The 17,306-nt window shown below is 39.4% G+C and overlaps 2 protein-coding genes across 3 annotated transcripts; both read right to left on the bottom strand.

Annotated features, from left to right (window-relative positions):
• Positions 1–80: 80 nt before the first annotated feature.
• LOC141298124 (uncharacterized) lies at positions 81–5,586 on the bottom strand. Of its 2 annotated transcripts, none has more exons than XM_073828634.1 (6): positions 5,364–5,586; positions 1,749–5,012; positions 1,456–1,657; positions 1,266–1,357; positions 715–800; positions 81–616 (listed from the first exon to the last, which is right to left on the bottom strand). In XM_073828634.1, the coding sequence occupies exons 1-6, from the start codon at positions 5,418–5,420 to the stop codon at positions 553–555; spliced, it is 3,765 nt and encodes a 1,254-aa protein (XP_073684735.1). In that variant the 5' UTR covers positions 5,421–5,586; the 3' UTR covers positions 81–552. The 2 variants fall into 2 exon arrangements, with proteins under 2 accessions (XP_073684735.1, XP_073684736.1); XM_073828635.1 differs by having other exon boundaries at positions 715–797.
• A 317-nt stretch (positions 5,587–5,903) lies between these two features.
• Positions 5,904–16,591, bottom strand: LOC141298223 (uncharacterized). The gene is made up of 12 exons (XM_073828733.1): positions 16,298–16,591; positions 15,843–16,142; positions 13,386–13,691; positions 12,768–12,878; positions 11,837–11,998; positions 11,122–11,412; positions 10,289–10,339; positions 9,954–10,211; positions 8,164–8,511; positions 7,216–7,473; positions 6,884–7,132; positions 5,904–6,553 (listed from the first exon to the last, which is right to left on the bottom strand). The coding sequence occupies exons 1-12, from the start codon at positions 16,527–16,529 to the stop codon at positions 6,528–6,530; spliced, it is 2,592 nt and encodes an 863-aa protein (XP_073684834.1). The 5' UTR covers positions 16,530–16,591; the 3' UTR covers positions 5,904–6,527.
• Positions 16,592–17,306: the final 715 nt, after the last annotated feature.

Raw genomic sequence — 17,306 nt, 5'->3', positions numbered from 1 at the left:
TGTGACAACCACAGACTCTCTTATGCCCTCTAGTGGTGAAGTTATATATTCAATTCAAAGTACTTTATTGCCATAATTGTTTATATACAACATAGCCAGTAATGACAACAAAAAGAAATATACAATATAACAATAACAAATAGAAATAAAATATTATTAAATATGATATATACGACAGACAGCGACTCTCCACTGCGCTCAAGTGACTCTGTGATAAATATTGGCCATGACAGTTTGAAACACAGTCACAGGAAGTTTAAGTGCTGCAAAAAAGTGCAAAAATGTTTTCCTTATACTTAATTTTTTCTTCCAATATAAGTAAACACAGACGTGTATAAACGTTTATAAGCTCAGCTAAGCTGTTAAGAAATGTGCATGAGAAATGTCTGTTCACAGCTTAGATTCTCACTTTTTTCTAAGCGTAGAAAACAACAGAAATAAAATGAAATGTTGTGTTGCAGCTGCAGACTTCCCTCAGTGTTTAACAGGCTGCATAGTACTGGAAAAAGTCAATAACAGGTGATGAATGCATCTGAAAATGTTGATGTCATGTTACTCCTGGACAGGCTTTTTGAGTTTGCTTTTGAGTTCTGCCATCATGAAGGGACTCCCCATGCTGCACAAAACAATATAAGGTAAAAAAGGTGGATTTTTTTAATTTGTGAAACAACATAAAATGAAATGAATCATTCAGATTGACATTACAGGCCATACCCAGGATGCTTTGGGGGCGTCCACTTGGGTTTAGCTGGCACTTGCTCTTGTTTGACAGAATCCTCTGTTACTGCGACTGACGTCTGCTGTGAAAAACACAGTTATATCACTACGCGTCTACACCGAAAATAACGCACATATACTTTAATACACTCAAAGAAATCCCCAGCTCTTTGTATTACAGTTGTAACATAAACTAATAAACTTAATGTGATGCATATTAGTTAAATTGGATCATTCATACATAAATAAAACGGGTTGAGATTTCTGTCATAGTACTAATAAGCAGAATGTTTAAAATGAGCAGCTTCATATATTTAATCATCAATAAATCCAATTCTTTCACTCTCTCACATTTGAACTTGAATTAACCTTAAACTGAATATCGTTTGTTCCAAAGCATGTTTAAATCGTTGCATAACTTTGTTTACATTAAAACTAGGCAATCCAAATGAATGAAAATTTCAATCTTTCTATATTACGTTCTTAAATATAATAATAGAATAGAGTGTAAACCTGATACAGTAACATATTTGGATGTGTTTGTGTACCGGTGTCTGTAGTGTTCTCTCTGCTTCTCCTCCTTCTCTGGCTTTCTGCCCAAACTCAGTTTTTCTCAATACGGGCAGCCCTGCACCCAGTCCTGGAAAATAATCAAGAAAAAACATAAATTATGGTCTGATTTAAAGTACTAATCAAATGTGAATACACTTTTCAATAAGATTTTACTTTGACAAATACCTGGGAGTTTAAATCCAATCACCCCTTTACTTGGAGCAGAGACTTCCACTTTCTGGGCGCGTGGTGAAGTCTGTGGGAGCAGAGGATCGAGCGAGGCCTTGAAGAGGAGCTTTCTGGGGTCTTTGGGAGGCCGAACTTGAGGATTCTTCACAGCAATTCTAGCCTTCTGAAGGGTGAAGTCCAAAGACGAGTCCTCGAACGCCTACGGATAAAAAGTCACGATAGATGAGTACATTGTAATATTTCATCTCTATATTTGTGGGGCTTTTACTGAACAAAATATTCAATATTACCTGTAGATACAAATCTAATTTTCCATCCGTCTTACGCTGTGGAAGGTCTGTGCTCACTTGATCAAATACTCTTTTCATCCCAGATCTGTTGACTTCCATCAAGTCTTCCTGACTACTCGACACCGTTTCTCCAGCGGTGGACTTCTGTATGTGTTCATGACGTCCATCAGCTTCGGTAGTTTCACACTCCGGTGAACTAATGTGCTGCACGTTTTGTTTAACAACTTCACTGCTTGTGGTTTCCATTTCGACTCTACTGTCCATTGTCTCACCTAATAACTTCCTTTCTTCTTCCAGGACAAAAACATCAGATGACACACATTGCGCAGCTCCTTGATATTCTGCATCACCAAGCTCTTCTGTTGAAAGTCTTACCAAAGGTTCTGTTTTTTGCTCTACGTTAAATTCTGTTTCTGTCATTTCCTTCAAGACCTGATTGGTTATTTCTTCTACATACTCTAAAGCGGTCTTGGCCACATCTGTCTCCAGGATCTCCTGCTCTTCAGTGAGAGATTCTTCCAGAAGAACTACTGGGCTCAAAGACATTGTTGATACAGGTTTCGCATCTGTTTGGTCCTCTGCAACATGTTCTATCTTTGCAGTTCCAGCGATTTCAGACACACTTGAATTTCCCTGTGTTTCATTGAAAGGGTCTATTGTTCCTTGAGATGATTTGCGCTGTCCTTCTGTGAACTCAAGAAGCTCATGTGGCTGTAAAGTGACATTTCTGACGATGGGTGATCGACTTTCTGTCTCAAAGGCTTCCTCGTCTTCTGAACTGATCTCTGTTTCAATTGTTTTAACAATCAGTTCAGTTCTTAATTCAACATGTTCTTTGAGTGAGACTTCAGTTTTGTCTACTTCCTGATTTTCTGTTGTACCCGAGGGTTCGATTACAGTTTCAGTGTCTCGTTCAGTCTGAAATGCTTTCAGCGTCTCTGAGTGCTCAACAGAGTATGCGACCACAGCTTCCCTTTCTGCTTGCTCTTCTGCAAGAGGGTCACCTAGGTTAGTTTTGATCTCCTCAAAACATCCCAAATCCGTCTCCGCCAGTGCAGTCTCTGGCCCTTTCCTCAATTCTCCAGGGAACTCACAAACCATTAGATCTGAAAACATGCCTTCAGTTTCCACAGGTGACCAAGTTCCTGTTTCTGGAGTATTCTCTGGAGTATCCCGTTCTGAATCCGACAGCAGGGTGTCTTCTAATGGATCAACGGTTTCATCTACTGTGGTCATTTTCAGTTCTGGTTCTTCGTTCGATGCATTTTTTTCAGATAGTTCTTCAGAAACTCTCTGCAGGGTTTCTACTGGCTCCGTTAGCTCATTTTTAGTAATGTCTCGTTTACTCTCTGTGGTGTCTTCATCCTGCTCAGTTCCAAGCATCATCTCCTCAACCTCTTCTTTAGAGAATTTATCGATTTCATCAGAATAATTTTCCATTGATTTCAGCCTCTCAGGCTCTGCAACATCATTGGCTTCCTCTGTAAAATATTCCATCTGTGAGAGCAAATCCTGCACTTGTGATTCAGTTTCCTGATCTTCATCATTCTCAATTATCTCCTGATCCTTCTGTTCAATAACGTGTTTCTCCTTTTCATCAACAGGATGTTCATCTGCAAGTTTAAAACCTCCAGCGTCTTCTGTCTCTGCATGGTCCATCAAGCTTATCTTTTCCTGTTCTACATCTTGTCCATAAAGCTGAGACTGGACCATTACGTCTGCGTTATCCAGATCTTCTCTCGCCATAACACACCTTTCATCCTCATGAATCCGATCACATTCTTCATCTTCAGTGTCAACATCTTTTTGTTCAAGCTGCTCATGTTCTTCCAGCTCTTGTGCAGTTCTGTTCTCCTCATCCTGTTCAGTTGCACTTCCAGTTTCATGCATCATCTCCTCAACCTCATTTTTAGAGACATCAGCAAATTCATCAGAATATTTTGTGATTACTTCCAGTCTGTCAAGCTTTGCAAAGTCATCTGCTTCCTGTGTAAAATATTCCATCTGTGAGAGCAAATCCTGCACTTGTGATTCAGTTTCCTGATCTTCATCATTCTCAATTATCTCCTGATCATTCTGGTCAACAACATGTTTCTCCTTTTCATCAACAGGATGTTCATCTGCAAGTTTAAAACCTCCAGCGTCTTCTGTCTCTGTATGGTCCATCAAGCGTATCTTTTCCTGTTCTTGTGCATAAAGCTGAGACTGGACCATTGTGTCTGCGTTATCCAGATCTTCTCTCGCCATAACACACCTTTCATCCTCATGAATCCGATCACATTCTTCATCTTCAGTGTCAACATCTTTTTGTTCAAGCTGCTCATGTTCTTCCAGCTCTTGTGCAGTTCTGTTCTCCTCATCCTGTTCAGTTGCACTTCCAGTTTCATGCATCATCTCCTCAACCTCGTTTCTAGAGACGTCAGCAATTTCATCAGAATATTTTGCGTTTGCTTCCAGTCTTTCTAGCTCTGAAAGGGCATTAGCTTCCTCTGCAAAAGGTTTCATCTGCGGCAGCAAATCTGGTGAATCAAGTCTTAGTTCTTCATCATTTTCAGCTTTCTCCTGATCCTTCTGGTCAACAACGTTCTCCTTTTCTCCAATAAGATGTTCATCTATAAGTTTAAAGCCTGCAGTGCACTCCGTCTCTCTGTGGTCCGTCATGTTCATCTGTTTTTCCAGTTCTACATCTTGCTCAGTTTGGACCGTTAGGTCTGTATTATCTGCATCTTCTCTCCTCTTCACACACTTTTCATCCTCATGATTTTGATCACATTCTTCATTGTGACCATCTTTTTGTTCAGTCTTTTCAGTTTCTTCCAACTCCTGTGCAGTTTCTCTCTCCTCAAACTCACTGTTTGCAGACCCTTTCTCAGCCGGAACCTCATCAGAAACGGTTTCTTTCTCTGCATGTGCGTCACCCGTGCGTCTCTCGTTGTCAGTGGACCACACTGCACAATGATAAATTTGTTTTTTTGTGGTATGAACATGTTCAAGTTCATCATTATTGTCGTCTTTAACCACATCAGTGTTTTCCCACTGAGCAGAAGCCACTTGCTCTTTGGATGGAGAACTCTTAATCTCTATGCTTTCATTCTGATGAGCGTTCTTCCCTTCGTTCTCACTATTATTTGCCTTTACTTCTCTGTCAATCTTGTTTACTGTACTTTTCAAGCCAATATCATCTGTTCTGGTACGAACACTCTGGTTTCCGTCCTCTGTGACTTCCGGTCTGAGATATCTCGCCACAGCCCCTGACAGATAACCCTATATGACCAAAACATTGAAACACATGAGTCAGTGAAGATGCCTAACACGATTAATGAAGAGACTCAGAACATTTGAGGAATAGACAAGCAATGCAATATGACTGCCCTGGTGAAAAAAACAGCAAATGCGTGTTAGGTGTGTTTTGATGCTGGTTTAAGATGGTGCTTAGCTAGTTTACGCTGTCCTTTGTTGGTTATGTGCTGGTCAAGCACCAGCATTATCCAGCATACCATCAAAACCAGTATATGCTGTTTTTTTTTTTCAACAGGGTGGTTTTAAACACACAGACTCATTATCACAAGTTTATCAGTGAAAGTTACAGACTGTAAAAGAGCAGCATTTACTCACCCAAACGGTCCAGATAGTGCGTCCAAAGCGGTTCCCCGAGTTTTCAGGCGGATCCATATCGATTAAAATAAAAGTGATGAACTGCTGACAGATTAATGAGGTGGAGACGTCCAGACGCTTTTATTCACATCACCACCATTCAGAGCATTACAAGTACGGCAGCTTCTTTAAGTTAAGTCCTTTAAGGGAAGTTATAACTAAGTGATGGAGGTCGCATTTGTCGAGTTCCTTGTGCTCATATGTCCGGTGTTAAATGAGGAAGACGCGCTGTGTGAAGCAGCATTAACACCAAACAACACACAAACACTGACACTCACACGGAGTTGGTTTGTGGTGAGGAAAGCATAAGAGTCATCGCTCCTGTCATGTTCAACCGCACATCGTTTCGGAGTACACTTCTCTAAATTACGCTGGCTGTGTGTCTAAACCTAGTGAACTATCTAAAAAGACGGCATCGGGCGTGCGCGTGCACCGCTGTTGTGCGTGCAGAGTCTCAGTCGCCTGCAGCAGTTTTTCTTTACTTCATGACAGAAACCAGAGTTTTTGGATATTTGTGCATGTTTTTATTCAGAAACACAAAGCGCGGAAAATCTGCTGCGGTTTTGAAACACAGCCATAGTTTTCTGCTGCAACAGTTACTGCGCAACTAGAGTAAGCAGCACCTCTAACTTCCCTCAAGATATTACAACACATCAGCTTTAAAGTGTAGCAGATGATGAGGTTAGCCAGGTATGAGATTGTTTGTTTATGGTAGAAAACTAAAGCATTTTAAATGTAGGCTCAGTAAAAAACCGTAATGTGCTTGTCTGAATATGCACAAGTGTTGTGGTTTGACATGTATTTCTGTCAGTTTAGCACGCGGACAAGATTAGTCACTGTGGTGCATTCTTTCTGACTTTCTCACATAGGCCTACTCACACATTTAAACACACATGACAGCTTTATTTTAAAGAGTTTAATTAAAATTGATAGTTGACAAGAGTAAAGTGAATACCTAATATTGTGACTTGTGCATTATAGTTAGTAAAAGAAAAAAAAAACACTTTCTTTTGTAAGAAAAAATAAATACAACAGCAAAACGTAAGTATAAAGTTAAATATAAAATGTGTTGACAGCTGGGTGGGTGTCCGGAGGAGATGTAGATTGCTAAATAACTGTGAGCCATCAAGATGACGCTTCCTCTGCAGGCTCTGCAAAACACAAAAGTGAGAAGTTAACTTCATCTTCTAATCTAGGTCACTTATTGTAGTCTAATCTCATGTGAGTGCACATAATTATAAACATATTTGTCAACAGTATTGTATTTTTAAGGAAATAGCCTATACACTTAAAAAAGACTTTACAAAGTGATTTCCTGCAGTTTTATTTGTGGAATTTACTTTTAATTTGTTTCTGCACCACATTTTTTTCGGTGTATATTTACACAAAAATTGATTTTGAATATTATTATTTCATTTGTCTGTACGCATGGAATTACTCATTTTCCACATGTACTAGACAAGCAGGTGCAGGTTATTTACCTGTCCAGGTAAGGTACGCAGGCAATCTCAGAGCAGGATGGGTAATTTCCACAGTAACTCTCAGACGCTCTTTCTTCTCCTTCCTCAGTCTCACAGTGTTTATATAGGATGGATCCAGGTCCTCATCCTCATCATTCTCCTCCAGACGCTCATTCAGACGTTTGTCCTCTCGTACCGATTCCATTCCGTCGGCGCGTTCGTCCATCTTTTCACATTCGGCATTACAGTCCACACTAGGAGGCCTGATTCCTGTAGAAGAAGCCCAAGGCTTGCTCTTATCATTAGATGTAGTGTTATATTCAGTCTACTCATCATCATATTGGCGTACGTACTGCGCGCGTGTCCCGCTCTGCGACTGTCGCTTTCCTGTCGTCCTGAGGATCTCAGCAGAACACAAACGCTCTTCAGCTCTGGTTTGCCCTCACTGTTCTCTCTCTCTCTCTCTCTTGACAAAAGCCCGGAGACGGTCGTGCCACCAGCCGCCCAGAGAACTTCAGCCGAGGGTTTTCCTCCAGAGAGAAGAACAGAGAATATTCCCAGCCCATCTGTGCTCCAGCGAACCGACAGAGAAGGAGGGATGGAGGGAGCAACTGAGACACAAGACGAGAAAGACTGCGTTACATCAGACTGGCATACATTAGCAAGTCATAATAAACCTAAAAAGTGCAAGTAGTCACTGAATGGATATAAATCAATGAATTTTTCTTGGTAATGATGGACGGTTAAATATTTATAGACTACTGTTCAAATGTTAGGGGTCAGAACATTTTAAAGAATTAATAGTTGTATTAAGCAAGAATGCATTAAATTGAACAAAAATAACAGTAAAGACATTTGTAATGTCAGAATTTTGTATAATGTTACCATTTTTATTTTTGTTTGTTTTAAATAAATGCTCCATTTCAATATTATAATATGCTCTATTATTAAAATAAATGAATCAGAGAATCCTAATATGTTTGTATATATATAAAAAATTTAAATTTCCAACATTGATAAAAATCAGAAATGTTTTTTGAGCAGCAAATCGGTATATTATAATAATTTCTGAAGGATCATGTGACACTAAAGACTGGAGTAATAAAGCTGAAGATTCAGTTTTAATCACAGCAATCAATTACATTTTAACAGGTATTTACATAGAAAACAGTTATTTTAAATTCTAATAATATTTCACGGTTTTTACTTTAATTTTGATTAAAAAAAATACAGTCTTGGTGAGCATAACAGACGTCTTTCAAGGAAAAAATAAATCTGTTCTGTTGGAGTGTGTGCTTTACCTATATGAGTATTTGTCCAGACTCTGTCGATGGGTTTCAGGAGGGAGCAGTGCGTCACTCTGCAAACAATCTCCTCTCTCCTCGTCGTCTCATGCAGCTCTCGAAGTAAAGCTTTTGCTCGAAAGGTCCTGGGCAGAGTTTGCAAAGGGCCCCAGAGCTCAGCTCCGTCTCTGATGTCCCTCTCGCTGTCCTCTTGCTCCTCGTTCTCATTCTCTTTCACATGCAGCCATCTGACAGAGATTTCAGGAGGGTAGAAATCTGTGATATCGCAGGCGAGAGTCACCGCTCCCTCCGCAGCAGATGAAACAGAAGAGATGATCTCTGAAACGGTGGGCTTTTTGATGAACCCTAAGAAAGAATAAAGTCTGTTATTTGATCTAAACTGTGTTGTTCATGTATTTCCTATATTTGCATATTGTACGGCATATTGTGCTGTATTATATACTGTATACTACCTTTAATCAGTACACGAAAGACAAGCGTTTTTCATAATCCACTTCAAAGCAGCTTTACAGAATATCATGATCTTAATATTTACAATAATTTTATATCATAATGCTTTATAGTCATATTTCGCAGATTACAGTTGGGAGATAATATAGTTTATGAAAATTACAAGAATTAAGCAGTAAAGATCTGCTACATAAAATATATTGCCCTATGCAAGTATGTATGTGGATGCTGTGACATACTTATATATCCAACTTTATATAAAGAGCAGAGTGATAATATAGTTACATTTTGTGACAAAATGAAAAAAAAAATCAAGTTGAAATTTGCTATTTGTTGCTTTACCTGAGTGCACTGTATATACAGTATAGAGGTACAGTAGGATGTCCTTTACACATTAACAAAGCAACAGCATTATGGGTGTTTTTCAAGCTTAATCTAACTTTGTGTTTAAATGTCTCAAGGTTTATTTGTTAAACTGAAAATAGAAGGCAGAGTTGAGCGCAGTGCACTATGGGATACAATATTTAGCACATTGTGGTCAATGCAGGGCATTCTTGCTATTCTAGAAAATTCTCATACTGTGCAAAGTATATTCTGCAGATATAATATGCATACTTTAGTGTTTGCTGTAACAGTCCATTTCCAGAAATAAGAACTTATTTTTTTTAAAGAGAACCTTAAAGACTGACCCGCTGTGAGCTATAAGGTTGTTGATCGATGGTATGTGCCTTTGTTCAAACCGTCATCCACAGTATTGTGTTTAACAGCATAATCCCTGTTAAAACTACATTACCCACAGTTCTGCAAAGAAATCTCCACCAATCAGAGAGTTGTAGTGAGTAACTTGCTCTAAAAGAGCTTGCAGAGAATGTTCATCTACATAAAGGTCCATAAATTGTGTTTTTTTCCAAATGATTTTTTTTAATCTAATTATGCTATTTGCAGTGTTTCATTCTAACACTAGCTCTTTCTACTCTATTTCTATTATATCTATTATTATTCTTACTTTTAAAAAGACCTTGCTATTTTTACTGCTGGTTTGATTGCTTCATTTGTGAGTTGCTTTGGAATTGTTTTTCAAATGTAAATGTCTTGGTACTATAGTACTTTCCCTCATTAATGCTGTTAAGTTATTGTACCGTTGTCTTTTTGTTCAATTTTTTTAATACTTTTTTGCTTCAACTTGAAGTTTGTAATGTTGTGATTCTCCTCATAGCTGGTTTAGTTAAGAATGAATGGAAAAACCCTTAGGAAGTATTCAGGCACTGAAGCACTTCATTCTAAACACATTCTTGATCTTATCTAGAAGAACTGAGTTATGTGAATCCAGCCCTCACCTCTAGTCTGGCGTGTGATGGGCTGTTTTAGGGCCGTGTGGTGGACGGTGACCCAAACCCTGGTCTCTCCTCGCTCCAGCTCTGCAGCGGGCAGCCTGCACTGGCTCATGGCCGAAAAGAAGCCCTCAGCATCGGGTCGAGGGGCCGCCAGCGCCTGCGGGATGGACACGGGACTCAGCTCTCCCCCCTCACAGAACCAGCGGAAGGTGATGATGTCGGGATGAAAGTGAGAGGCCTGGGCTGTCATTGTCACAATCCCTGGGGAGAGAAACCCTTTTCTAAGAATGCATTTGTAGATTCTGCAATCATTTTAATGTGTGCACTGTTTGTGATACCTCCTTCCTCATTTGGCTCTGAAAACTGGATCTCTGAAACTTCAGGCGTAGCTAAAAAAAATAATAACAATACTTACTTGTAAACAAGATCAAATGAAATAGATCAAAACATGCATCTTGCTTTACATACTAAACAAGAACAAAATTCTAGAAACAGGAACCAGCAGGAGCAACCAATAGAGTCACCAAACCTCACCTCAACATGTCTGGGGCTTGTTTCACTCTAAACTATAAATGCTAGATTTGCTTATTTTGATGTTATTATTATTATTTGAGTAAATCCAATTCTCCTAACTGTGATGTACAAACACACCACAATATTTGATTAAATTTAGTTTAAATGAAGATTATTTAGGACCATTATGCCCCCCTTCAATTCTCATAACTGTAATGTAAAAAAGTTTCATTAAATTTATTATAGTTTTTGCAGAATTCATTATTCATAATATAATTTTTTGTTATACTATCTTTAATTCATGATTTTATATATATATATATATATATATATATATATATATATATATATATATATATATATACACACACACACATACACAAATATTGCATTACAATGTGTAATGAGTAATGAAAAGTACCTTTAGAAACAAAAGGTTACAAAACAAAAACTTTCTCGAAGGCATGTGTGTCTAGGAATGTGATTAATTGTCAGGAGAATGATCTGTCTAATGCAAAACATATAACTGCGATATATAATTACATATAATTTCTTCCTATTTTTCGTTTTGGGGTGATATGTGACCCAGACATATTTTCAAGAGATTCTCCCATTAGCTTCACAGGGAAAAGCAAGCTGCAGAGAATTCATGAGAGACCTAGAATAGTAAACTTGTCGGACACTCTCTCAGCCACGATCTTGTCTTTGCCCTTGTAGGAGATGTGGCATTTGAAGACTGCACCCTTGTGAATGGACAGGTCGGGTATGAACGTGACGGAGGAGAACAGCTGTTTGATTGAGCCGGAGGACGAGCGCGGTGACATCTGAGTGTGCAGCTTGTAATATCCAGAGGCAGCAGAGGGCAGCAGAGAGCTTTTCTCTGACACCACAGACACACGAGAGGTGCGAGGAGTGTAGGCCGCAGAGCAAAACGCATCGTATTGTTTCTCTGTGAAAGAGAGAGGTGAGAAAGAGAGAGAGAGAGAGTGTGAAACATACACATACACATGTATGATAATACAGGTTAATCATTTGCATGAGTTAAGAAACATCCCACCACTTTCATATCTACTAGATCTGTACGTTTGATATCATCTGCATTTGTCCCTTAATGAAAACAGTGTGCAAACAATGTATTTAATGTCAGTCTCAAACATCAGTAGCATCAGCAGAACCAGTTGCATATCTAGTTCATTAGTTCTGTCACCAGTCTGTGTCGACTAGTTCCGAATCTCATGTTGCACTTGTTTTAGTTGCACAAAATACAATCAGTGTCATTAGATTTGCATAATAAACCGTAATGGCCAAAAGGTTCCTCTACTAGTTGACTAGTGAAGCGTGAAGGTGAACGTGTTCTTAGTTCGCAGATTCACCTTTGTATGTAGTGTTTGTGATGGGAGCATCATTGAGAAACCACGTCGTCTGTACCCTCTCTGCCAACCTGCCTTCCACACTGACGGTGACTCTGCCTTTCTTACCCACAACCACCCTGGGTGGCAGAACAATCGCGGACACGTTCAGAGACTTCAGCTTCTCTGAGAAAAAGAGATGTTCAAGTGTTAGCATTTCCATTCAGCTCAATGGCATTCTGCCATCACCGTTCATAATCATTGTGACATTAGCAAGATAATTCACCTAAAAATATAAACTCTGTCATCATTCACTCACTCTCAAGTTGTTCCAAACCTGTAGGAGCTTATTTCCTCTCTGGAACATAAAAGAAGAACTTTTGAAGAATGTGGGTAACCAAACAGTTGCTGTTATCATCTACTTTCACTACGGAATTTAATGGGAACCGAAACTTGGTTTCTAACAGTCTTCAATATGTTTTGTGTGTGTTTGTGCCAATGAGAAAAGAAATTCATACAGGTTTGGAACAACTAGAGGCTGAGTAAATATATATGAGTAAATGTATATATATATATATATATATATATATATATATATATATATATATAATAAATATATGTTGCTTTCTATGAATGTTATGTTATTTGATCAAGTTCTTTTGGATACACACAAAAGGAGAAAGACGCTGTCCCAGAATTATGCCACCAGGGCTATCACTAGCAGTACCATGCTAACAAGGAAAAACTTGATTCATTGCTTCCATATAACGTCACATTTACAGCCCAGGCGATGGGTCTAAAAATGTCTTGCAACAGCAAATATGGATGCATTTACATCACATACTTTCAGGGATAAATGGGTTAGTCGAACGAGTCCCACTGAGATGAATGGAGATGCTAATGGAAAACCTACTACTTGTATCTTAGTAAATCAATGGTGTGTTACCATACATACCATCCCTTCTCTTCCAAGAAAATCCAAAACAGAGCAAAAAAACCAGTGTGAGTGAAATGATCATCATTGCTACCGACGCCTTGGCTGACTTATTCAGACCCGGGTTTTGCACTGAAAGAGATCAGAGAAGTAAGAAATAAGAAGAAATAAGAACTCTTTCTCCACCTCCACCTATAATCCTTGTTTCTATACTATTTCACACGCATTACCTTTACTCCAATGAAAACACAACACTAGTCATTGTTGACCAGGGGTGTCCAGTCCTGCTCCTGGTGGCCAACTTTCAACAGAGTTCAGCTCCAGCTCATTGTGAAGGGCTATTTGAGGTGGTCAGTTTTGAGCACTTTGTTTTGGAATGGCCCTTCAATACGACAACAATAATTGTCCTCGCTCCAAAGTTCTCTTTGGAGGCAGAAACATCCAGGCAGGTGTGTTGGAACTAAACTCTGCAGGAAAGTGGTCTTCCAGGAGCAGGACTGGACACCCTTGATGTAGACTCTTTCCTTTGATCAGTCTGTTGCTGATTGGATCATAGAGCACAATAAACCTGTTCATCTTGGCATAGTTTATCATTATATTTTAATGAGGAATACTGTACATAAGAAGTGAAGTCCATACTACGTGGGTCGACAGTGGATAGGTCAATAGTTCCATAGGCGGGTTCTTGCACATTGGGTTGCTGGGCCACACACTGCACCTCTCCTCCTCTGTCCCTCTCTTCCACACTCAGGGTGTGATATTGATGGCTCCTATACATTCCTTCCTCATTCTGGATGGACAAAGGAAGGTTGGGAAGAACCTTTCCATTTTGCATCCAAAGAATGGATACTTCATCAGGGTAGAATCCACTGATGTCGCAGGAGAGGGTGAGCGGAGAGGAGTGGGAAGCGGAGGGAACAGCAGAGACACTGACCTTTGGGAGAACTAGACAGAGAGAGCAAAATACACTGAAATATACTAGATTAAAAGAATCAGTAATCTACCTTAATCACAGAATACTAGTAATCTGTAGTAGTCAACATCAAAAATGTTCATCAAAGTTGTCTATTTTCTTTTAAAGACAAGAACAGGTAATGTATCGGTTTCGGGATAACTTTGATGAAAGGTCCTGAAAGGAAACACTGGCCTCATCCTGTGGTGTCTGGTCCTGCTCCTGGAGGGCCTCTGTCCTGCAGAGTTTAGCTCTAACCCTAATCAAACTCACATGATCCAGCTTATTAGGATCTAGAGCAGCGGTGCCCAATCCTATTCCTGGAGATCTACCTTCCTGCATCAAGTACACATGAACCATTTTGAGAAACTCTTGACAATTACAGACTGTAGTGAAGCAAAGTCTAATTAATTTCCACGAACTGGTTATTTTTGGACAATTTGGCTCAATGAACCAGTTCAAAAAGCATTCGTTCAAACTATGCATTGCTTATCAAACAACTCAGTGTCATGTTATATCAAGAAAAGATTCTAATAAAGTAATCTGTATCAAGACATATCAAAACATTCAAATAAACTTATTTGTGTGAATGCATTTTGCTGACTAATTCGCTTATTCTTCATGTTGGGTTAGACTAACCGGCGAAGAGCCTACTTTCCTAAAAAGTTGCTTACCTACAGCACACATTACAGATTCTGATCCAAAAATGCAGATATGTTTGTTATGTCTCCTTATGTATATAGAATGAGCAAACTGGTCTTATCAACTCCTATAAGAATATTTCCAGCATGTTTTGTCTGTTATTAAAGAAGCTTAGATTGTGCATCAGACTCATTGTACAGTGTCAGCAGCTCATGCATCATCCTCCATAATCATTAGCAAACTTTCACTGTTGGTTGAAACGGCTCATTTGATTCTTTTTACGTGGGCTTTGGCTGTACGTCTTGCATCATCAACTTAAGCTCGATTCGATTTTGTGAACCGGTTACTTTCTCCACCAGAACCAGAACCAGCTCAAAAGAATGATTTGTTCAGACAGGTGTGTTGGAGCTGGGTTTGCACTGAATTCTTGCAAGAAGGTAGATTTTCAGGAACGGAATTGGGCACTGCTTGTCTACAGGATTACTAGAAACTGCTGAACAGGCAATTTGTGGCAGGTTGGAGTCAAACTCTGCAGGACATTTAGTCATTGAACATGTGTTCTCAAAGTACTGCTGGACATCAAAGATTGAACCAACCGCTTCATGAGTATAAGGGGCTGGACAGAAAAGTGAACTTGATCTTGAGATGCATATACTGTACTTGTACACTGTCCCAAATGACAAGGACTCTTCGACCGCAGCTCAATGTCCTGCAGGCTTCATTACAAGTCCAAGTTTAGCCCAACTGCCTGTAATTAGTAAGTAATTCTGAACATTTTGATTAGCTTGTTCAGGTGTGTTTGGTTTGGGCTAGTGCTAAACTCAGCGGCTGATTTGCCGTCCAGTGTAGATAAAGTGTAGAAAATAGCAAAACTGTTGTGAATCTGCTCATCTGAATCCCTCCATAACTGGCACAAATTCACAGAAATGTACTGTCTTTTGGCAAATAAACTATTTATAGACAGTTACACATGTTACACCTCAATTGACAAGGGAATTTATAGTAATGTTAATATTTAGCCAGTTCCCTGAACTCCTTCTCTTAAATGGCTTGAGTATGCAGAGCATTCACAGCTTATATGGACGGCACATCCCTGCCATAAACTATCCATGACATACCCTGCTGAAAAAACTGCATATGCTGGTTAGGTATGTTTTGGTGCTGGAATGCTGGTTTTAGCTGGTTTATGGTCTTTGACCAGCAACATGACCGGCATAAACCAGCAAAGGACCAGCATACACCAGCTTAAACCAGCATCAAAACATACCTAACCAGCATATGCTGGCTTTTACAGCAGAGTATGCTGGTAGTTTTGCTCCAGTTTAGCAAAACGGACAACATCATGGAAGCAGTTGCAACTGAATCCTTCAGGGAGGCAAATTTTACAGCATGTGCACAAGTTCCCCAATTTAGCACCATCTTGCAACTGATGAAGCCACATGGATGAGTTGTGAAATGTGTGCAACCAATATCTACCAAACACTTGTGTATATTCTGAATACCTGTCATGTATGGCGTGAACTCCTCCAGGATGGGTTTCACCAGGGCTGTGTGGTGCACCTCACAGCCGAAGCTTGTGTTCTGGTCAGAGATTTGAGGGATGAAGGTCAGCCAGCTGACTGCATCGTACAGGCCATCCTCTGTACGGTTCACCTGCAGCTTTTGGGGCTCTTGGATTTTGTTTCCTGCTCTTTTCCAGGTGAACATAATTTGTGGAGGACTAAAGCTTCTCGCCCAGCATTCAACCACAGCTTTTCTTTTCAAAACTACTTCAGGTAACATGATGGATACCAGTGGAGGAACTGTAAGATATGTAGAAAGCAACTCTTTAGTTTGCTTATCTGTGGTTTATGTATTATACTTATACATGTGAACATGTTGAACATCGGTCCTCTGTTTTTCAACAGGATCCAGTATTTCGTACCGGTGATCTATGTGACATGCACTACAGACTCACCTAAAATTGTCAGAGTCACATCTGTAGAGTAATTGGTGTCATTGTAGCTCATCCTGCACTCGTACACCCCCTGCTGGTCTGGAGTGGCATTGTAAACAGTCAGCGGGAAGGAGCCAATGAAGGAGGCAGTGGTGTTCAAGAAGAAGCCTGGTTGAGTGTGGTTCCTTGAGGCAATGACTAAACCGTTGAAGGACCAGGTGATGTTTAAGAGGGAATCATCAACTAGAGGCATCAACGTAAAAGAGCAGTTGAGGACAGCTGAGGAGCCCAGAGGCACAGAAACATCTGCAGAGGAGCCTGAGGATGACAAAAAAAAAAAAAAAAAAAAAATATATATATATATATATATATATATATATATATATATTCAGAGGTTGCGTTAGACTTTTTCATTGTGTCATTTTGACGGACAGGGTTGTAAAAATTCCGTCATAATCTATTATTGCCCGTCATTTGAATTTTCATATTATAATAATACATTTAATTGCTTTTATTTTTGTTCAAATTTTCATTTTTAATAATGAACCTACAATGCAAGCATACTGTATAGGTTTTTGCATTTATTTATGAAGAGAACAGATGAACAGAAACTGCGTTACTTTTCGTGTTCAATACCACACACAGCAGTGACAAAAACAACAAAACATGCAGGACTGGGTAAAAAAATCGATTTCTCGATTTGAATAAATTCTCATTTTTATAGACTAATATTTCTTAAATCCTAATCGATCTTTCTGTATATGCTGTTTGTGAAGAGTAGGCTACATAGTGTGCCTCATTTGTTACTTTCAATATGAAAAAGCCTCAGATTTCAAATTCTGTCCATTTCGTTAGAAAATTCAAGTAATAAATACCGTTTTGGCGCTCTTTAATGTGGCGTGATAGATCGCTGTAGCCTTAACTTAGTAATGGCCTGTGTGTAATCAAACGCATAGCAGAGGATTCGTAAGAGTTTCTTTTTTGTTCTGGATAACGTGGTCTGAGCGAACACTGGAGCGCATTTGCCACC

This window comes from Garra rufa, chromosome 22, assembly GCF_049309525.1.
Source record: "Garra rufa chromosome 22, GarRuf1.0, whole genome shotgun sequence".
NCBI lineage: Eukaryota > Metazoa > Chordata > Actinopteri > Cypriniformes > Cyprinidae > Garra > Garra rufa.
Note: the sequence above shows the minus strand (reverse complement) of the source record. Positions and strands in the feature narration are given on the sequence as shown.